Genomic DNA, 23,546 nt, shown 5'->3' with positions numbered 1-23,546 from the left:
AGCCCTGACATGCCAGTGCTCTGCCCGTGCTGGTGCCCCTCACTCCCCATCCACAGCCCCCCAGCCCTGGGCCCTGCTGGTGCCCCTCACTCTTGGCCCACAGCCTGTCACTCCCCACCCGTGGTCCCCTGTCCCCCATCTCTGCCAGAGGGGTCCCCCATCTGCTAGGCCAATGGCATTGGTAATGTGTAGGGGGTGCACGTAGATGCATGTGCAACACCTGAGATTATGAAAAGTACCGCCGACACTGCTGGCGGCGCCTGCGGGTGGTCGCAGCTTGCTACGCCCCCTCTCCTGCCCCTGGTGGAATCTGCAGGCGGTCCCCAGTTGCTGCAGCCTGCTTCCAACGCTGCTGGTGGCGTCTGCGGGTGGTCTCTGACTGCTGGTCCACCCACCGCCCACCAACACCGCCACGGCTGCCTGTGGGAACTCCCCGATCACTGCCGCCACGCCCCCACTGCCAACGCTTCTGCCACCGCCTATGGGCAGTTGCCATGCTCCCTTAGGCTCCGGGGGCACACGGTGTTCATCCGCTATGGGGCCAGGGACCCATGTCCACAGCCCCCTACCTAAACCTCAGCTGCTGCCTGTGGGAGGCGGTAGCTGCTGCAGCAGAGCAGAGCACTGAGCCTGGCTCCCTTCCTCCTCCACGGCATCGCAGTTAGAGCGGAGCCCTTGTGGGGTATGGATGCAGGCTGCCCTCTGGGCTCAGGCTCTCCACCCTGCTTCCCTCCCTCCAGGGCCTCCACAGCTCGACGGGTGGGGGTGCTTTGCCATTGTGGTGTGGGGTTTGCAGCAGTGGCATAGATCTTCCCTGCCGCTCTCTGCCCTGCCGCACTGCTAAGCCACAGAGGCCCCGGAAGGCAGTGGGGTGGGGAGCCTGAGCCCATAGCTGGACACCTCTCTTGCTCCGTGCACATATCTGGGGGGTATGTGTCCCCGATGCCCCCTGTGTGTACAGCAGCAGGGAACACATCCCCCACCACCCTGGGATGACCTGCCCATGGCTCCTTCCCTCCTTGCCTGGGCCCTGCAGCCACACATTACAGCCCCGGGCCCCATGCACCACTCACGTTGGGCAGCAGCCCCAGCCCTGCCAAACTGCCCCCTTTGCTATGGGGCCTCAATTCCCCTCGGGCCCCCTCACCCCCAGACTTACCTGCAGGAGCTACTCTCCAGGCTGCCTAATGGGCATATGCACATGGTGCCTCCTGCACATGCACATGATGCCCCCTGCTGATTGCCCTTCTCCCCCTCCCCCCAGCTCCCTGTGCTCTGCCAGCCTGTAAAGGGAAACCCACTGTTTGCTGTGTTTTTCTCCTTTAAAGGAGAAAATCCAAGTTTTTCTCCTAAAATGAGAAAATCCAGGTTTTTCTGCTTAAAATGAGAAAATTTGGGCTTTACCATGTTTTTCTGTGGTGAATGGAAAACCCGTATCCCTGGTCATAGAAACTAGAGAAGTTCATTTCACGGGAGAAAAGATCTAGCATCCAGAATTTGTGTAGGTATAGGTGTGCAGGCAGCCAGCTAAGGGGATCAGATTTGGAAGTTTCTTTTGAAAAGGAGGAAAAGACTTGTGATATACTGCAGCCAGGGATCTGATAAAAAATATTTTGGATTCCTCAGGAGGTTTTGCTTATCATCTGTCAGTCAGTAGAGTTTCTCATACTCAATACCATGTGCACTGAAGCATCAGCAGTGATTGTCACAGCAGAATTTTAATCCGCGTTTGGGGTGCTGCTCCCCGTGGTCGCAGGTTTGGCAGTGATGATAGTTACTGGCCTTGGAAATGAAGATTTCTGTAGCTGACAGACATGCAACTTGGTGGAAAGAGAGAGAATCCATAAAGGAAACGATATTTATAGTTGAGTTTAATTTCAATCAATTCATAACATTGTAGGGCTGTACTGACTGTGCGGCAAGTTATTTTCAAGCTTTATTTAAAATCCTATGAGTATGTCAGTGTTTTTCATTTTGTCTTGATCTCATATTTTTCTTGCTTGCTTCTTCATGCATTTACTTATATTGCACTTTTCCTTCAGGCTCACTGAAAAGATATTTTTTCTTCCTTTAGTCTGTTAATCCCACTGTTTTCACTGTGGTTTTCCTCAATCCATTTTTTCTTTTTAGGTAAACTGCTATAAATTTGTATTGCCTGGTCGGACCAGGTCTGTGGCACATCCCTTCTTGGGTCTTTAATTTGGTTTATGTGGGGTCAACACCCAGGTCCTTGCAGCAGCATACAGAGATTACACAGGGCCTCCTTGTGTATCCGATCCATACTAATTTCCGGTTTGTAATTCCTATGGTTGTGTTCTCCCAGGAAGATTCCCCTCAGTGGGGTTACTTTTCCTTGTGTTAGTTTATTTCCTGTATTTGTCAATTGCTGAATGCGAAACATACGATTGAAAAATAAGGCCATCGTGCCTACCATTCTGGCTAGGTATTAATGAACTGAAAATAATGCATGTGTGGTTCCCAGTGAAACGATGTTGCTTCTTAGCAGGCTTATTGAAAAGCATATTTAGGTTAAGCCTATTTCCTGTCTAATATCCACCGGTGAAACGGATAGATGGAAAGACAAAGACAGCAATGGTTCCTTCTCATTGAATGAGGCTTCTTGTTTCTCTGGCTTGCTGATTTAGGAGCATGTTGATGCGCTTTTAAAGTTCCACATTTGCCCAACTGAAAATGACACACAACAGAGATATAGGATGGAAATACTGAAGTGGTGGCAGGGCATTTCTGGCAGTCTGTTCACTCTGCTCAGCAGCAGTCTTGCCCATTGTCTCTCCAGGGCCTTAGGGACTGTTTTGCAAAGGTGCTGAGCACCTTGAGGTTCCACTGATTGTACCTGGAGTGGCAGGTGTTCACCTTTCTTGAAACTGCCATTGTGAATATTTCCTAGTGAAATCTTTGTCAGGATAATAGAAACGTGTTTACCCGATGATGTGGTACTCTCTTACAATTTGTAAATTCCCCTTTTTCAGTAGGCGGGAATTGCATTTTCTCAAATTGTCTCTTTCGTAGGAAGTACATAGCTATGAAGGGGATTACCACAGGACTGCTGATATGATTTTCTACCATGTAATAATTGAAAGACCTGTTTAATCTGATGTTGGAACGTGTATTGTGCAAGTGTAAGCCCTCAGAAGGGCTAAGCTTGTTTTGTTAAAATTGGTTAATGTATTTATTGTAGGATCTTGGAAGTGCAAGTCGCATCGTATCAGAAAGGTTTAACCGTCCATTCATTTCCTCACCTGACACCGGATTCTACGCTTCACTTTACCTCCAGTGTAGCACACACAGCTGAAGAGACTGGAGGTTTCTTGCTCTTAATTAGCTGCATGATTGAAAATGTGCCAGGAACATGCAATGTATTATTTTGTAATTTTGAAATACATATATTAGACTGATACTAGGGGAGTGATTGTGTACTTTATTACTTTATCACCTTACTTTTTTTTAGAGAAATGCTTCGTTAGAATAAATTTAGCTTACAAATTTTTCAGTGCCACAGAACTAGACTGCCACTCACAGCACTTCAGAAGGTCCTACTTATGCATTTAGTTTATTAGTAATTGTAGTTATTTTGTGTGTTCCTTTATGGGGAGAGGAGAGGGGCAATACTTTTCCCTTGACTTGAGTTTCACAGCCTTGGATCTTTTTCTTGCATTTGCCATCTAAGCCCTTTTTTGAGAAACAGAATTGACTCATTCCTTTCTTTCAGGACACAGTGGGGTAAAGAGGAGATGTCCCTGCCCCTTTCCCTTTATGCAGTAGCCTAGATCAAGGGTTTTCAACCTTTTTTAAGGAGTGTACCCTTTCTGGTAGCAAGCGTGGAGCAGGGTTGGGGGAGAATTGCGGGGGGTGGTGACTGAACTTGGAAGGGGGAGGGGGAGGGAGAGTAGCAGCGACCAGACATGGAGCAGGGGCAGGAGGAGTGGCGGCAGCCAGATGTGGAGTGGGGGGGCTTGCAGGCTTGCACGCAATGGCAGTGCAGGGTGGTGGATGGCAGCAGCAGCCACTGCCTGTGAGCTCCCCTTTTCCCCCCCTGCCCTGTGCAGCCTGCAGAGGGGAGCTGCTGCCCTCACTACCCCAGGCCTACTCCTGGAAGGCGGTGGTGCGGGGTGGTGGCGTTCTGTCCCTGCCTGTCCGCGCATACCCACTAGCATCTTTCCAAGTACCCATGGGGGTACATGTACTCCCAGTTGACAACCCCAGCCTAGTTCTTAAAGCTCTTACTCAGGATGTGGAAAAGCAAGCTGGATTCTCTCCTATCTGATGGGCTCTGAACCCCAACTTCCCAAGGCTCTTCCCTAACCTTAAATTGTAGGTTGGTCTCTCTTCCCTTTTTGTTGAAATTGTTCATTTGGCAGAATAGAGGTACAGGTTCGTTGGGCAGAAGGGGGAGGGGGTGTGCCTGGTGATTAGACCATTTCCCTGGGAGACGAGTCCTAGGTTTTGGGCCCTGCTGTACAGACTGTTTGTACAATTTATCCAATGGATGTTTGTTATAGAAAACATGCGTTTTGTACAGAATACATAAACAGACCGTGGAGCATGTTCTGGGGCCCAAGCCACCTTATCCTAACTGAATGCCCTGACCTGAAGGCTGGAGTGTTGTGCTCATGCTCTCTCCGATCCTCTGGCTTTAATGAGTCTGGCTTAGTGTTTTATTGAGAGCACACCATCCGAACCTGGATGCTTCAGAGGTAGAAATGGGGACTATCTAGTTTGTGGATCTTGATGGGGTTTAGGTGCAATAGGTACCAAGCTCCTTAGTACTGCTAGGAATGTGTTGCTTCTGGACATGTGTGGAAAAAGTACTTCAGCTATGTGAGAAATGTTCCTGGTAATAATGTAGGTGCTTGTGGGGTCAGGTGATTGTGAGAATTGTATTCTGGGGCCTAAACCCAGAGTTCTGCATTAGTGTCTCTTGTGGATCTGGGCATAAGTGAGTTGCCCAAGGTTAGACAAAGTCTGTGATGCAGGAGGGATTTGAATGCGGAGCTCCTAAGCCCAAAGTTAACACCTTTATTCCTAGACTGTCTTGCCTCTCATTGTGATTACCTGAGCTGGATATTTCTGAGGTAATAGAGTGCACTGCTATAGTGACTACTTCCCAGGATATTGCATCTCTTAAAGGGAATCGGGCTGTTGGATACCTTTGTCAAATTCTCAGGCCCTAGTATTGTGTTTCTGTGTGTTTGAGGCCTCTAAGACAGTTCTGCCTCTGCTTCAGTGCCTGGTTTCACTACTGTGATGATTTTGAAGTTGTGTTGTTCCCTCATGGATGTTTTTTTTTTTATTTGAGGCTGTAGCAGGGCACTGGGATGTGCCTGAGAGGCTGCTTCCAGGTGGCAGAGGGGAGCTAATGAGGGACTCACCTGACTGGAAGAAGGCTTAGGCTGGAGCTATATAAGCCTAGAGCCTGCATAGGTCAGGTAGTCTCTCCTTAACCCCTGCGGAGAAGCTCTCCCCAGTGAGGAGCTTCTGGCTGCAGGGCAGCATGTTCCTGAAGGGACAATGATTATACTGAATGACTCTGCAGGCCTGGGAATTGAGGCAGGTTCCCTGGGTGGAGACCTTGGGTTCTGTTAAGCCCCTAGAGGGTTCAGGTGTCTGCCAGGGGGCTGGGACACTTGGTATTTATTTAAATTACACCAGTGGTTTAGCCTTGAGCCCTGAAGTGGCAGACTCAAGACTTATTGTAATCCAGGAGCCCTTAGACTGACAGTGGGGTCCAATAAGGAGTCCAGGAGCCTAGGAAGGGCTGAGACCTGGGCCAGATGGTCCACAAGCCCTGAGTGCATTCATCCAGATGAGAGGATCTGAGAGCCAAAAGGAGGGGCCACTTGTGGGACTGGGGGGGGTCCAAGAACATGGAGGAGGGGCTGCTCATGGGGCAAAGGGCCCAACAGTTCAGAGGAAGACTATGTAGGGGACCAGGGAGTCCGAGGGCCCAAAAGGGAGCTGTGTATACAAATAGTTAACATCCAAGAGAGGGAACATCCACGAGGCTTAGGGCATGGTGTAGGGGAGGAAACAGAGCCATGCATTGAGCCCTTAAGGCTACAGATGTCCTGGAGGAGCATAGATACATAGGTAGCCTTCAAAGCCTCAAGAGCTGGCAGGGGTTCAGGCCAACTGAGAGGGGCTATTGAGCAAACCAGGGCAATTGAGGGTCCAGGAGGGACCCAGGGTTACAACAACTAGACTAAGACTCACTCTAAGGCCTGTGGGCAGCCTCCATTATTTAATCTTTAATAAGAACAAGGCATGGCAGGCGAGCAATCAAGGGGAGGACTATAATGGAGACTGAGCTGGACAGGGCTTACATGGACACCAGGGGCATAATGACTGTCCCTGTGGCTCACACCTGTTACAAAGACCCTTAAAATTTTTGCACTCATTAATTGCAGGGTGATGCAGTCAATCTTTCTTCTTCTCCTCTTGGAGACTGAAAATCTTGATAGAATATGACAACTGTAAACTCGTATGCTTTTCTCTGATGTATCTTATGTGCAAAAGCTATAGAGAAATCTATAGCGGGTGACAATTTAACACAGCAGAATATTATTTTTTTAAGTAGCACCCCCTACTTGAAGCTTTCAGAGAAATTTACTTGTATTAATGAGCTCGATCTTGGAACTATGCTCTGAGATAAAATTAATCTAAGTCCTGTGTCTACCAGGGAAAGAAAGCCAAGGGGGGAAATGGCTAAAATGGCAGTGGATTCCAGTGGCTGCACAGGAAGAAAGCAGATGTATTCTGAAGCAGGTATCCAGACGATGAGGCATGATGAATCCATTTTGATTTCAGTTTTGCATATGCTTTTCCTTCTTTCCATTTCTTTTGGGAAATAGTAAGAAGGATTTATTGGGATGAGGGTACAATCATCAAGAAAGCTTCAGCCAGAATGTGAGATGCAACTCTCTTGAAAATATTCAAGGGCTTCACATTGGAAGACATCTGCTATCTTTTGGCTTTTCCAACTTGCAACCAAAATCTGCTTTTGCTCTCTGCCTGGCTAATGAGAACTAATCAGGGTCTGGGCCTAGATTTTGTTAAAATCCAGAAAGGAAGCTAACTTGAATGTACAACGAATAACGAGGAGGAAGTTCTTGATATGTGGTATGCTGAAAATCTGACTTCTCCACTGTTCTATCTTGTCTTGTTTATGGGATATGAAAAAGACCTTTCCCTCAGTTTTCTGCATTATTTTGCCAAGAGAAGGAGGATTAGGGGATATTCTTGTGGGTTCCCATTGTCTTACTTCCTGAAGATTACAGATTTTGTGATCTTCCTGTCCTCACCCAAGTAAATCTTTCCTGTGTTCCAGGAGACTAAGGAGACTTCTGGTTCTTTGCCATCATCCCTTCAAACAGTGTCGTTCGAATCTAGTTTTGATTTGTCCTAAAGACGACTTTTTTGGGGACTGTTGCTTCATATAAGTAGGTTGAGGAGTTAACTATACTTTTGAATGTTCTTCCATTTGTTGATGGGATAAAGTTTCTTGCGTTTGTGTCTCAGTTTGCCATACTATTTTTTTTTCCTCTTATCCAGTTATACAAAACTAATTATCCCTAGCATCTGCCCTAATCCTAAAGTAATGAGAGAGAAATATGCTAAATTCTTAACATCCACAAAGCTTTACATTTGTATTCAGATGGCATACAAAATTTCGAGTGTTACCAATCCCTTCTTGGTCTCTTTGAAGCGTAGGATAAAGGTGGGTTTGCTTTTGCACCTGTGAGAGTAAGGCAGAAAACTTTGCCCTCATGCCCAGTGAAATACATTATAAAGGTCCACTCCGTTTGTACTACTTCAGCCCTGTGCGATGAGGATAGAGAGGGCAGGCTACAGCAGCAGGGACCATTCAGGGGAGCAGGAGCAATGCCAGGAATTTCAATGGTGCACTCAGCACTGCCACACTGCTGTGCCTCCAAACATATGGTACTAGCATGACCTGAGGTTGCTGCCCATTTACATCTATCTTTATCTTCTTGAAGCCTGGAAATAGCACTTTTCTGATCTGTGAGGGCAGCAAAGATGTCGCATCTAGAGGAAGCGGACTGGGCAGGAAGCTTACAAAATGCTCCCTCTCTCACCCCAGAAAAAATCATGCTCTCTCATACATTGGAAGTGCCTGCCTGTGCCTCTGCAGGGGAATTCTGCAATGTCTCTGCATCTACTTTAGAAAATTGCAGACCTGCTGTCCCCCAGTATGTGGATGTGGTCTTTGGGGGATGTATCTTCCATAACAGTCATGTTTGCAGACTCATTTCAGCTCTTTTGGGTATCCCACTTCCTTTTCTTTGGCAGAGGTGTGGTAGCTGTGCTGTAGTTAAGCTCGTTCTCTATAACGGTGCACTTCCAAGCACTCTGAAATCTTGTCTTCTTACTGTCAAGGGTGTCCTGTGGGTGTGGGGAAGAGTTAGTGATCCAAATTTGGATTCAGTGAAGCAAGGGCACATTTTCCTACCTCTTTTTTCCACCAATGAAAAAAACAGTTTGAAGTCAACAGATTCTGCCAGCTTCTTTGATACAGACTTGTGGACCATGCTTTGGCTCTGATTGGACCCTGAATAGTCTTGGCTGCTCAAATTTTAAGTCAGACAATGCTTTGTTCCTATGACTCTTAGAAAAGCAGGGGTGAAAGTTTGCTCAGGAGAGAGCCAAATATATGCTAAAAACCCAAATGGATTACAAAGCCTATGTGTGGACAGACAACTCAAGAGGGTTTCTAGCTGAGTAATTTACATATGTGACCTGGATCACTCAAATGTGAGGAGGGGGAGATCAACAGAGAGGGATAGGAGACAATGGAAGAAGTGTTTTCTTTCTAAGTTCCACAGATCCCACATTGGCTGAGGATGGATAAGGAAGTTTTCTAGGTTTTTATTATGAAGGCCAAGTAGCCTGATTGGACAGAACAATGGAAGGAGGTGGAGCATGGATTGTTGAAGGTTACGAAAATCAGAATTTCTTTTTGGCAGTTTGACAAAATCCTGTAGGAGAAATAATCACCTATCTGGTCTGTAATGATGGAATCTAGATCCAGAAAAAAATGTAGTGGGAAGCGTGATGTCATCATGTCCTTAAAGAGGTGGCACCATTGTTACAGAAGAATATTAGCAAAAGAAACTTAAAGAACAACAGCTGGAATTTTTGCAACAGACTAAAGTTGTTTAGGTGCCCAAATCCCATTTAAATTGAAATTCATTTGACTTTGGAAACCAAGCTTTTTATTTCCCTTTGATAATCCCGGTCAACATGTTGTGTTCCAAGTCGGGCCAAGCAGAAGTGTATTTCAGAACAAATCATAAAAAGATAACTACATAACAGGAATGTGTAAGGCTTTCAAGAGCAGCTAAAGGACACTTCTGGCATATACATGAATAAACTCTGCTTTTTCTTTTGAATTGTGCCTAGTTCTTTTGGTGTTGGAGAGAAAAAAAATCATTTGGTTTTATGGAGTTACAGTTTATGCTTTTTATTGTTTAAATCCAGTTGAATGCAAAGGCAGGTTTGGTGGAATATATAGCCCTACAGATTTACTTGCCTGAGGAACTGAATTGAACTTCATTGCAATAAGACTGAAACAATGACTTGTTTTAATATTCCTTACCATTTTTCAGCAGAGTTCTTTAGAAGTGTAATTTGCCATAATCCCCCTTCGGATTGGATTTCTCTCTCTGTCTGACAATATAATCAATAAAGAGAAAATTATCTGTCATGTTAAGCAGCCTAGTTGCATGCAGTCTACTTAGCTTCATCTTTCTCTTCCTCTTTTCTTTCTTTCTCATGCCCATTCTTACCCTTCCTTGTCTGGTACTGCTTGTGTGCCATATGGGAGGCTCAATGAAATTCACACTGATCAGTTTTGAAAGTAGGCCTCCCATTTCAAATTTGAAAGTAGGCCTCTCAAAAAGTGATCAGTTGGACTCCATTTTAAGTCTGTGTTAAAGTAATCACATTGCTATGCTTTGTATAAATAAAGAATGCCAATACTGAAAATACAAATGACTTGTTCTTTCCTTGGTGCTATTCTCAGCTACAAAGAATATACTCAGTCTCTAGGTTTTACTGCCACCTTTCCTCATAGAAATGTTACTCAGTATTTTATTTTCATTTTTGCTTTCAGTGAATTTTTAGTGAGCTCTGATTACATAATTGAATTTGATAAACTGATGGTGCATGCTTGATGAGAAAATCAGGAATAAAAGATTAGAGGATAAAATTACTTCAAGGGTTTAAGTAAATCTTCTATAGAATCAGGATAATTTATAAAGCAAGATATATTCTTTAAAAAATATTCCAGTAGGTCTATTAATTTTTAGCTCCTAACAAAATTAGATTGAATTCAGAGGGCCATTTTCATACAATACCATCTTGATTGTAACATTTAAAATCTGAGAGAGGGCTGAGTGGGTTGCAGAACAGACACTCTAAATTGTTGGAGTTGATGCAGCTAAATTGCAAAGGCCTGGGCAGCAGAATACTTCTGACTTTTTAAAAAGTAGTTGTTTTTGGAAGGGGATGAGTTAAAAGAGGTTCATATTTTCAGGTGAGAAAAATAACAGGAGGACAGTACCCCAGCACAATATCTGCTTCCAATTGACTTGGATCTTGAAATAAACCACTGAAAAATTGGAACAAATAGATTCTTACTATAACCATTTATTTCCCTGATATCAGTTTCATTGTAGATTAATCTTCCTGGCTGGGTCAGTAATTTCTTAGGGGAAAAGTTGGACTAGTAAGCTTACTCCATGAGTTCCTTTACACTTGCTAGTAATTTTCATTGGTTTTAGGGGACTCCAAGCTAATCATTTTGACTTGCTTGTTGAGACTGACTGCAACTAACAAGCCGTTCAGAGCTCTGCTATGTAGGAGCATTACACATATCTCTTTTGCTCCTTTCTCCTAAATAACAGTATAGCCACTGGGGGCTTTTTATTCCTCTTTTTATTCTCAGAAAGTTTTGACATGATTAACTGGACCTTTCAAACATATGATTATTAAGGAAATGTAAGGTGCGTTGTAAGTTTAATAATTCTGGGGGAATATTATTGCAGCCAATTAGAGTACTTAACAAATTTTGCAGGAGGTCATTTTCTCAAAATCTTTGCAAACATCACTCTGTGGTTACCATATTTTAAGAATCAGAAGTGTCTGGGAGTTGTTCCCATAGTGGCTAGACATGGGCAGCTCTGGGATTCTGAAAACGAGGGTGCAGATGATATAGTCCATTATCCCATATAACACAGTGCATATTTTTCTCCAGGTAAAAGAAACTAGAAGTTTTACTAATGTAGAGGCCTAGGGCTCATATTATTCAGTTTAAGATCAAAGCAAAAACAAATACAACTTCATTGGAATGACTTTAGTCAGTCTTTGGGGCTGTGAAATAAGAGCAGCGTACCAGGAGCAGCTAACGGACAACAGAATTTCAGAAGAAAGGTTAGCTTATTTAGTGGAACATCAAGACTGTTAAAAAAAGAAAGAGGTTCATTAACACCTACAGTTTAGAAGAAGAGTTTAGAAGAAATCAGGTTGATTTTAGTGAGCCATGAATTCAATTTACTTTCTTACAGCTACCTAAATAGAAATGCTGCTGCCACTGCCAGGCAGTTGGTTTTAAACTTTGGGTTACACTGCACCAGTGTACTTTCCTTGATCCGCCCCTGCAGCTAGATAGATCATGGCTGTTGTTTCCAACTTTCATTACCATTTTTTAAAAAAATGGTTGATTTCACAAGGTAAAAAATAAAACCCCGGAAATAGACTAAGAAACTGTTACAAGAGATTAGACTTTTTAAAATGGTTTTGTCAGACACTACCTCAGTTATTTTATTCTGTAAGGGGAGAAGTGAATAAACATCTTTGGCTAGTTTGAGAAACAAAAATTGCCATTTTATTTAGGAAGTGCAGCAAAAATCCACTAGTACCGAGAATTGTGCTTTACATTTTTTTTTTATTAGGTTGAGGCCTTAAACTTTATTATTTATCCAATTTACGTTCTTTTTTCTTGCTTATTATTATTGATTCCCTCCACTTCGTAGTTTTCTATCTAAATGCATATTTTAAGAAAGCTAGAGATTTTAGCACAGTTCCCCCACCCCGCTGAATTAAATGGGCAAGACTTGTTCTATAGTAGATCAGTAGTTTGCACTAATCACTGGCCTATTTGTTGAAATTTTCCAAGGAGGTGGAAAAAAAATTGACACAGCAAGATGTGGTTCATTACCAGTGTTTTAGTTGCACTGAAGTTGGGTTTTATTTATGATGGTTTACAAATACCACTTATTAGTGTTTTCTGCAAAAGTAACTAATTGTAATGCTTTGAGATATAAGGAGAAATCCTGATTTCATGTGCAGATCATTGAGGTGTCATTGTATACCCCAAATATCTGCAAATGAAATTTGGGTGACTCTAACAAAACAAGAATAGAGAAAGCCATTATTTTCCTGTTGGTCAGATACATAGTGCCTTAGATTTTTTCCCCCAAAACTGCAAGGAGGTATCTTCTGGTCCTTCAGTTTTAAATTCATACAATAAGCTGAAGTATGAAAATGTTTGAGTTTGATATAAAATAAGTTTTGAAAGGAGGATTAGGGGTTTTAAGTGAAAGGTTAGGCGCCCTGGGAAATTCAGCTGTCTAAAAAAGCAGAATGTGATAATAAAAGGTCCTGCTCAGACTGATTGCTCCATTCATGCTGAGATTTCTAATCCTTGCTCAGTTGGACTCTGACCTGACTGATGGTGCTGATCATGATGGCTTAATAAATTTCATTGTCAGTTTTAACCTGAACATTTTGGATAATTTGTATGTTACAGGCCCCCTTTGTTTATGGCACAAATGATTCTTCAGGTACCTGGAGAGAATTAAGGTTTCTTTCCAAAATTGAAAGGGAAAGAGAGGAAAGGAGAAGGGCAAGCGATGAATTAAATTACTGTCTTTAGATGTCTCTGTTCAGCTAGAATGTAAAACTTTTAGGGGGATAATTTTTGATGTCCAATTATCATTTTGGCATTTAAGATACAAATTTCCATGTTGATATGAAAAAAATAAAATGTATAACTTTAGAGTGTATATACGTTTTTAATAAACAGTTCATCATCCAAAAACTGATAACAGTAACATAATCAACCAGCCTGTTCAGTGCAGTGAAATGTTAATCAAAATATTCTTACTTTTCTTTCATGTGCTGATTTAAAAAAAAACTTTTTTTTTTCTTAACCCAACAAATATTTTGGTCAATAAAAATTATGCTGAGTCTGGTTGCAGAAAGTACTGAAACATGAATACATAAAAGAAGGCAGAGGAGGTGCATCCTATAGACTAACTGAATCCGTGATGCATACATTTTTGTGATGCATACATTTCACTTCATCAGACAGCCTGGAGCAGCAGGTAGCATCTAGTGAAGTGAGCCTTTGCTCACAAAATTTTTGCACGACAGATTCAGTTTATAGCTTGGGACCAGTGGAATTCACACCAAAAGTGGACTGTGTGGCAGCTCCTTTAATCTTGGAGTTTCCCCTACACGCCGCCCACTGCTGCTGATTGGTGGAGGGGCCCCATCGCCCCTGCTGCTTGCTGCTCACTTCTGATGGCCCGGAGGTGAAAATTGCAGTTTTAAATGTGCCATAGAGGTTTTTGCCCCCCGTCCAATGAACAGCAAGTCATGAGGCCGCCGGGGCCCCTCCACCAATCAGCAACAGGAAGCAAAAACCACAGCATCTTTAAAATCATGGTTGTTGCCTCCCCGCTGACCAGGGGCGGGCAGCAGGGCTGACAGGGCTCCTCCGCCAGTCAGCAGTGGAGAGGATGGACATGCGGGGGAAATTCCAAAATTAAGGTAGGCCCAGCACAGCGACCTGCCAGCCCAAATTCCAGTGGTCCCTATCTGTAGGGTGCATCTCTACCATGTCTTCTGCCTGGTTTCAGACGAATATGACTAACTACCTCTCTGCATATGAAAGAAATTCTGACTGAACATTAAGAAACATGACTGCTGTCAGTGACTTTGCATTACCGAGTCCAGAGAGATGCAGCTTTGTTTCGTTTTACTTTGGAATTCTCTTGTACTTATAAATGATCCACATAATTCTGTGTCATGCCATTAAACCACATAAACTTCACAATAAAAACAATACTTCAAATAAAAGAATAGATGTGGTGCTGGAGGGAAACAGAGTTTACCATATTACTTAAGTACAAGATGAGTTTCCTTCAGGTGATCCTAATTTGTGAGTGGTGAGGGTTACCAAACCAGGGCTTTGTTTTCTTGCGTCTCATTCTTATGGCAGAGAATTACCTTAAGCAATATCGCCAGCTCAGATTTTAAGCTATTATTATGCCTGAAAAGTTCTGAAGTTCCATGTTGCATCAACACATTCTGTATTTTTTAATTGAAACCGTGACTATTTGAATTACAGAACTCAATTTAGGATTCCTTTGAATCAAAGCACAGGTGCAAAGCCTGAATTACTAGTAAAAACATTTTGTAGGTATCTTAATGATTTAGGTGTAATGTTGGTATTCTACTATAAACATTATTTTAGCAACAAAGAAGGAAGCGTGTTCAGGAAGTTGATCCAGACATCTTTTCATAAAACACACTGCTGGCACCTGCGTCAAAGGAGCTTCAGCAGGAGTGTCTGCTAATTTCCCCTGCAGCCGTACATCCATATGGTAGGTACCATAGGTCTAGCTGACCTCCTGCTTCTGGCCACTTGCCAGACTGCTGTGATAAAGTCCTGCTGTGCCAGATCTATGCCTGAAGTTCCTGGGTTTGAGCAGAATTCAGACACTGCCTCTCGCTTTGGGCTTTTACACCTGCTAGTGAGGTGCAGATCTTCTGTCAAGTGCTCTTTTGGCAAGCTGAAATCCCACAGTCCAACTGCCTGGTTTCTGCAACTCGTGTCAGCTCTCTGAGACCTCCCAATTGTCCTTCTTGGAGCGCCAATTTTGAGGGCACTCTGATACATATTTACAATTTACCTCTTCGGGAACATGAGGTAGATGAAGCATGTAACAGAGAAACTTTGCAACAGGTTCCAAGACCAGTCGTCCTTTACTTCAGATCACATAAGAGATCTGCAGATCTAGACAAAACAATAAAACACCGAAGGCATGGCCAGTCGAGTGAGAATGTGTGCTCTCCGGGGACAGCTAGCTCAGGCATGTGGCAAGTTGCCCTGGGTGGGGTAGGGGAGGCTGGGGGCAGCACCTGGGCTAGCCCCAGCATCCTTACCCATGGTCTTGGGTGTCTCTCGGGGCTCCAGCAGCAGCAATCAGGTGCACGGAGCCTGGCTGACAGTGAGTGTGGTCAGCCAGGCGCTGGTTTTGGGCAGTGTACACTGCTGCTGCGTGCATTGTGCTGCTTTCTTCTGCCACAAGGTTTTTTTGACGCAGGGGTTTTCTAGTGCCAAAAACACGTGCTGCACTGGCAATTAGCAGTGCAGCAAACACCTGCATGTGTGGCGCATGTGGTTTTGCGCTCGTCTGGCCATGCCTTTAGACGCCATTCCTTACCACGCAGAAGCATCCAAGTGAACGTATGTCGTTCCTCTCTGAGCCTTGGAATATGGAGTCTGTTTGCTCTGACCCCTCCAGCTGGCTTCCTTTGCCATCTTCCTTCAAAATCCTGTGCCTTTATTCCTTTCTCTTGTCCCAAGCCCTTTCCACGATTCCACCACTATTGGGGATTTTCCATTTTCTACAATCCCTGTGGATAAATTTGGTTGAACTGATTTTCTTCAAGCTCAAGCATATCCAGCCAGAGCAATTTGTTCCAGTTAATGAGTTCTATTGTTTGCCGTGTAGCTTCTTCCAGACAGTTTGAGGGGGTTATGTGTGACCGGGGCTTTCTGAACCCAGGGCTCATTCACTGACATTTCAGGCTTTCATCATATAAAGCAATTTCATAAAATTAACCAGAATGATTTTAAATTGTAGAGAGACATAGTTTCCCAAATAGTTGAGGTAAATCTGCTTTTATATGTTATTAGCTGTCCTGTCTCTGTGTTCTTTATATTGAAACTGTGTGATCCAAATATAACATTTGTATTTATACACTCATCCCAGTAGAACTTCGATGTTTTGTAGCCTTCCTTGTTGTATAATCTGGTCTCATTTAATTGGAATTTGAATAGTCTAGAAAGCCAGCTTGGAGTTAGTTTTTTACTGATTTTTTGTATTAAAAGTTTGTGATCTGGAAAGTAATATGGTTGTAGTTACTTATTAAAATATTGTTAGGAGCCCAATTTTGTAGAATTTTTACTGAGTTATCTGACTAATATAAAAAAGCAGTTCAGATTCAGTTCCTTATTGATTTTTTTGCATTAAAACTGTATGGTCTGGAGAGTAATATGCATTCTATTACTGGGGCTCATCTTTAATTTTGTAGCTTTTATTATTAACTATTCAAGTTTAACTTTACTGGGATAAAAATGAAGTTGGGCTTAGATGTCAATGTCAAAACTTTCTGCAATTTTTTTTTGTCCCCTTAGCTTTTCAGAATGCCTTATAGATACTTCAAGTATTTGCAGACCCTGGCAACATGTTTTTATTTGTTTTATTGTATCCTATAAATTATAGAATGTACTTGTCAATTTTTAATTTAAAAATGAAATTATGAGTGAAACTCATTTAAAAGTTGTCTGGCGAACAGTTCATATAGGATGTCACCCTTTGATGCTTATTAAACTGATCTGAAGTGTTCAGAATCATTGTCCTTGCTTATTCACTGAGGGGTGTGCCCAAGCGTTTAAGAGGAAAGAAAAAAATGCATAAAATGCATGACATTTATTCGATAACCAGAAATATTTCTCAGCAGAGCTTCTTCTCGATGCTCATTATGAAGAAAATATTATTTGCTGCTACCTGTGCAAAACCACTTAGTTAAACTTTAAGGGCTAGATTGTTTCCTTAGACATCTGTCTGCATGTATTTATACCACCTCAGACTCACTAATTAATCTGTTCTTATTGCACCCATGTGAGGTAGACAAAATAACAACACACAAGTGACACATGGAAATTGAGATGCAAAGGGTGAAATCCTGAATTGCACCCAAGTTGATTAAGAGGCAGATCTTTCCCTGGTGTAAATTGTCATAGCTCTGTTTACTTCCGTTTAAACCAGTTGAGAATCTGCCCCTAAGGCTAAGTATGGAGGTTCAAAAAGCCTGAGGCAGAATCGATTCGGTCTTCACAAGCGTTTCTAAGCTGTGTAGATTGAACTGATAACAAACTGAACTGATGTTCAGTTGTTGGGTGGCCAGGACGGGCAAAAGCCTGCATACTAACGAACTCTGCTTCTGTTTTCACGTCGTGGGGTATTATTAGCAATGGTGACCCACATGCAAATAAGAATTTGAAAACTTTGTGTGACTGTTTAACGTTATTAAAACCCCCAAATTCATAATCTGAAAGTATAATTTAGGATATTTTGACTCCTGACAATACTGGACGATATTAATCATGAGATTTGGTAAGAAGCTTTGTTCTCAGCATCTCCTTATCAAAATTCTTTATTTACTGGAAGACTTGTTCTGTTGTGGTAATCATTCTCCATTTAGACTTAGTTTTCTTTTTTTTTTTAAAACGAATTTCAAAGTTTTGAGAGTGGATTTAATGCTTGTGAAGGTGAAAAACTAATAGAAATGACCCACGTTAGGTGTAATAGATACTATGTACATTTCTTTTTTACACTTCCGATGAGCGGAGACTTAAAAATATGTACCAGATCATCCACTGTTATTGCCTTCTAACTAGATGTCTTTTAAGATAGGGGGGACCAGAAGGGTTTGGGGGAGACACTGTTTCCTCTAGTGCCCCCTGACATAACAAGGAATAATGGACACAAATTATTGGAGAGTAGGTTTAGATTAGACATCTGCAAGAAGTACTTCACAGTCAGGGCGGCTAAGATCTGGAACCAACTTCCAAAGGAAGTGGTGCTGGCTCCTACCCTGGGGGTCCTTAAGAAGAGGGTTGATGCCTACCTCGCTGGACTCATTTGAGTCCAGTTTTTCTCCCGCCGAGGCGGGGGGTCGGACTTGAAGATCTACAAGTTCCCTCCGACCCGACTGCTGTGATTCTATGAAGAGCGTGATTGAAGGAGGTGCCTGAGCTTTTTAGCACTTTTGAACTAAAAAGCATTTTAACCCGCAATACATTTCTTAGAGGTTAAGATATCCCTGTTAAACCACCTACATCTTTTTCCTAAACATTTTAAAGGAAATGGCTGACATATTGGTGGCTTGTAATAGATGATTTTTCTATTTTATCAAAACAGTTTTCTCTGCTTTTGTGTTTCAGATGATGTGGCACCCTATTTCAAGACTGAGCCAGGCATGCCCCAGATCCATCTCGAGGGGAACCGTCTTGTCCTCACATGCCTTGCTGAAGGCAGCTGGCCCTTGGAATTTAAATGGTTGCACAATGACAGTGAAATCACCGCCTACTCCAGTGAATACAAGTAAATAGATTTAAAAAAAAAAGAAACTATTGTCTAATTGTAATATTTTGTGATTGCACTTAGGAGAGGTTTGCTCTTAGGCACAGTAGAAGAACTGTATGCTAATGACAACAGGCATTTTTATGGTATAATGAAAGAAGAAAATTGGGACAAAGGCAATAAATGGAATGTGAGACTGTGTGGGCCTGTGTGAAAGCCTTTTGCCTCTTTGCTAAAAAAAAATGCTTATAATGCATAAAAATCTTGGGTAATGCACAAAATAAAAAAGCTGACATCTTCAAGGATTTCTTCATGGTGATGCTCTTCTAAGGGTGTTTACTTTGAAAGTGGTTATTTTTTCCTGGTAATGGGATTTTTCTATGAAGTAGATACTAATTTAAAGTGAATAGTTTATTGTTTTAGAAGTAAAACAAAAAGCTCTGGATTTCAACATGTATTTTTCATTGCGTTTGTCTATAACTCTGGATACCTTGCTTCTCTATTAGGTAATGAGGTATAATGAGTTAAAAGCAGGGCAGATTTCACTTACTTATGAATGCTCAGCTCTCCTCCTCCACGGAGAACTGAGTTCACTTAGACTGCTTTTATGAATAAGCACATCTCATGTGATTAGGGTGGTAGAAGAGATTTCTTAGCATATAATTCCCACAGTTTTTTTTGGTTTTGCGTCTGGGAATATGAAGTTTAATTGTAAAAAAAAATAATATAGGCGAAACATTGTGCTTTCTGCTGTACAAGCCATATCTATGAAATCAACAGCAGCCACAAAGCCTTAAATACTTGAACAATTGTTTTGGAAGTGAGAGTTAACTTGTCAGGGTGTCCATAAAAAAGCACAGAAACAGGCACCATTTTAAACTATATCTACCATTCTAAGAGTGAAGCGATAATACAGCCAATCAAAACTCATCCTACACTGGTTTCCTAGGTAACCAATATATCATTATTAGAGAGAAGGATTCCACACTTCGAAAGGAAACCAAATAAAAATAGGGGTACATTCTACTTTCTACTATTTTTTATACAGTAATATACTGAAAAGAGGAAGTTTTGTGGCTACAAGGTCTATGCTAACCATTTGCTGGACGTCTGAAGATTGCACCTAGTTTAAACATATTTTCTTATTTCTTTAAAAGTATCTGGAAATTGTCCTTCTCATTTAGAATAAACGAAACAAAAGTAATATATAAGAAGTTTGCTGGTAGAGAATTCTTTCACCTATTTCCATTTCCCTGTTCCTTCATCACTCTCTTTTCTGTAACATCATAGAAATTAGAAATAAGACCCTCTCCTTCAGCAATGCTGCATTGTTCCTTATGAGATCTGCCTTTATCTTTTCCTCCACTTTTTAGATTTTTCTCCATGATACCATATTTACTCAAATTGAAGATGTCCCTGAATTTAAGACAAGCCCCCAATAACTAGATTCTATACATGGAAAATTTACAAATTTGTTATAATTTTCCATGTGTAACATCTAGTTATTGGAGGGTCATCTTAAATCCACCCCTCATCCACAGCTGTGTCAGGGAAAGCAGTGGCAGGGGCCAGGCTGTTGAGAGGGGAAGTAGGAGGGCAGGCAGTGAGGATGCAGTAGGGCATAGGTGGTGGGCAAGACAGTAGGGGGCAGTCTTTGGGGAGCTAGTGGTAGGGGGGGCAGTGGGGCTTGACCCCCCTATACCTTGCCCTGTTGCCTGTCTACCAGCACCACCCCGCCATCTCTGCTTCCCCCTACTACCTGACCCCAACCCACAGCCTCAGATCCCCCTTCTCCCCATCTCTTCCTTGCAACTCCTTCCACCACTTATTCTTGCTCCAGCTCTAGCAGGGTCTGTCCCCAGTCCAGCCTCGGGCATGGAGCGTGTTTGGTCTGGCCCCAGCTTGGTCCCATAGCAGTAGTGGCAGCATGGCAACTCTCAAGGGAGTTTTTCTCATTCACAGTGTTGGGTTTTTTTGCTGCTTGAGAGAGTGGTTCATTGTGGAATCGATCCAGAGTAGTTCCAGCTGTACTTTGTCTTTTATCTGGAATGCTGCATGCTTGGGGATTCTTTGTAACAAGACTGGAATGACTGTTTTATAAGAAAGCAAGAAAATGGTAGCCAATATGCACAAAGAGCACAAGTTAACAGGCGATGATTGAATATTGAGCCTGAATCCTTTTGCTTAGCTAATGGTAAGCACTGATTCTTGCACTGAGTAGTTGCTTAGAAATATCACATATATGCATTTTCTTTTGGTTAATGCAGATCCAGACAACTGATGATAACTTAGCATCTATATGTTGTAATGTTATGCATTTAAAAATGCTATGTCAAAATTAATTAGTCCACAAGAGGATCATTTGGGTGCTTTAGGTAATAATTTTACTCGGGGAGAAAATCATAATAGAAGAAAAAGCAAAGGCCTTGCAGTGAATGACCAGAGCTATGATTAGAGTTTAAGATGCTTCCATGCATTTCAGGGTTCGGTCCGTAAGACTGAACTGCTTTTTAGCGTAGTGGAAGAATTGTCGGCTGTTTGAAGAGACCAAAGAGAATGAGATGGTGACCTCTAATGTACATATAATGGTAGCCAGATACTTCAAGCAGTCTTCTCTCAGGTTTCCAATTCCAATGCGTCTCTTAGGATTCCTTCAGCTAGAAAGATGAAAGGAGTTTTGTACAGATCGTTTGAATTTTTAACATGACAGCTACCAGGCTTCATCTACATCTTCCATGGTTTTGAACAGTCACTGAATGTTGACAGAGCTGAAGACTCCAAATACTCCAAAATACTCCATCGCCTCATAGCAGTGAGGCTTTTAGATGTTACTATTTGATAGGCTGGCTAGTTTCCTGCTGGGCTGTAGTGTATTTGGCTTCAGACATTATGGAGATTCCTAAGTAAATGTGTGGTATAAAAAAGGCTTTTATCTTGTTGTAAACCCTCTAAATTCCACGTTTAATCAGAGGCAGGCAATTATATAGGGTGGAGGGCCGCTTAATGAGTTTTGGCGAGCTGTCGAGGGCCACGTGGGTAGCTATGCCCCTTAATGGACGCCTTGCCCCCTTGTTGCCACCTTGGGAAGTCCAACCCCTAACCCCTGACCTTTGCCTCCAGTAGTACCCCGCCTTGCCAGCTGGAAATACTCCTTTTGGAAGTGGGGTTGCCATCTTAGAACCAGAAAAAAAACTAAATCATACATCAAGTCAGACGCCTACCACCTAACATATTTTAATTTTATTACAAAAAATATTTTTGTCATGATTTGTGTTTGTGGACTGTATACAGAGGTGATTGCATAATAACTCAAAAATAAATTCTTAGTCTTGTATATTGTGTGGGGGTGTCTGTGTATGGTGGGGTGGAGTGTGGTGTGTGTATGTGTGGGGGTGTGTGTATGGTAGGATGTGGGTGTGTATGTGGTGGGGTGTGCCGGGGGGGGTTGTGCATATGGAAGGGTTGTACGGGCAGGGTGTGAGGGGAGGGTGGGGTTCCCCTGCACACCCCCCCCGGCTGCCCGTGGTGCAGCAGCAGCAGAAGCTGTGGTGCTCAGGGTGCAGGTGCCCAGCTGGGTGCAGCTTCAGCCAGCGCTGCACATTGCAGCAAAGAGCACAGCCTCCTCCAGGCCGTTTGTATTGCTAGCGCTCCCTGCCGCTCCCACACAGCCCCTGCATTCTCTGGGCACTGGAGCTGGCCGACTTCCCTGCCTGGGGCTTCCCTCCCCTTCTGTGCAGCTCTGGTGGGGAAGGCAGCCAGCTTCAGTGCACAGGGCTACCCTCCTGTGCCCAGTGAGTGCAGGGGCTGCACGAGTGGCCTGGAAGAGGTTCTGCTCCTCACTGTGATGTGTGGAGCTGGCCAGAGCTGCACCCTGACCCCTCCCCCCCGCCACCGACTGTTTCTGTTGCTGCCACCACTTGGTACCACCCAAACTCCAGTCCCATGCTCCCATTCAGCTACAGCCCTGCCTCTGCTGCTTTCCTACCTGCTGCCTGGAGCCAGCAGGAGACTGGGGAAGCAGAGCAGGTTTCCGGGGGCCGCAGCAGTGGCAGCATCAGCCAGAAGCTGTGCTGGTTTGGCTGTGTCCTTTCCCATGGGGGTAGGATCAAGATGCAATGGTTTATGTTTGGGGCTGTGTGTACACATGGGCATTTCATTCCTACCCTCATGGGTGGAAGGGCTGGGTGGGGTGAATTCATTAGGGGGCGGTGTGGGCTAGATGAAAGTGTTTGACAGGCCAGAGCTGGCCCGCGGGCCGTATTTTGCCCACCTCTGCTCTTAATATTGTAGCATAAGTGTTCCTTCTGATGCTTAGAAGTCAAAATAGATGGTGTACCTGGCGTAAAGTTTTAAGTACTTTTTAGAATCAATGGCGCTAATTTCTTCATCTGGGGAAGAGCTTCTTCTGTCTGAAATAGGAAGCCAAGTCTGCATTCTATAGTCTTTTCTTTTTATATCTAAACTGAGATTTCCTATTTCTTCCATTCAGGCTCTGGTAAGAGATGTTTATAAGGGTTTCATTTTTATTTCCTGGGATTCTGTTATGATGATTTTGTCCCTGAAAAGCAATGATTCTTTATCATATAGGAACTGTGAGTTGTGAAATAATTTTCTGGGAATAATTAGCAGAATTCCTTTCCCCTGCAGTCTGTAGTTAATTCCAATATTTTCTCTTCTCTCCCACATAAGAGAATATACTTGCCTCCATAGCAACTTGGATTTCTGCCAGCATTTTCCTATAAAACCAGGTTGCCTTCCACCAGTGAGTTATGTGAGCTGCACCTTGTAGATTGCACCAAGGCATTCCCAGTTTGGGCTTCATTACAACATTAGGATGTATTTTAGGGGGCCTTCCAGAGTCTTTCTCTGAAATAGTTTGTGATTGCTTTACAGCAAGGGTGGGCAAAATATGGCCCACGGGCAGGATCCAGCCTGCCAGCCCATTCCATCCAGCCCACGAGTTCTCTAAAAATGTTAGAAAATTTATTTTTATCTGCCCTTTACTGCCCAACAAAGATGACAGGCAGCCAGTGGCAGCAGGACCCAGCAGGAGCCTGTGGCTGAGCA

The 23,546-nt window shown here is 43.1% G+C and overlaps 1 protein-coding gene across 3 annotated transcripts in view; it reads left to right on the top strand.

Annotated features, from left to right (window-relative positions):
* The window catches only part of SDK1 (sidekick cell adhesion molecule 1), a 667,914-nt gene that overhangs the window by 233,327 nt on the left and 411,041 nt on the right, over nucleotides 1–23,546 (top strand). For all 3 annotated transcript variants that reach the window (XM_019542017.1, XM_019542016.1, XM_019542015.1), the window contains exon 2: nucleotides 18,341–18,500. In XM_019542017.1, coding sequence (XP_019397562.1) covers nucleotides 18,341–18,500 — 160 coding nt within the window. The remainder of the gene's footprint in view (nucleotides 1–18,340; nucleotides 18,501–23,546) is intronic.

This window comes from Crocodylus porosus, unplaced genomic scaffold (assembly GCF_001723895.1).
Source record: "Crocodylus porosus isolate Cpor-Errol unplaced genomic scaffold, CroPor_comp1, whole genome shotgun sequence".
NCBI lineage: Eukaryota > Metazoa > Chordata > Crocodylia > Crocodylidae > Crocodylus > Crocodylus porosus.
Note: the sequence above shows the minus strand (reverse complement) of the source record. Positions and strands in the feature narration are given on the sequence as shown.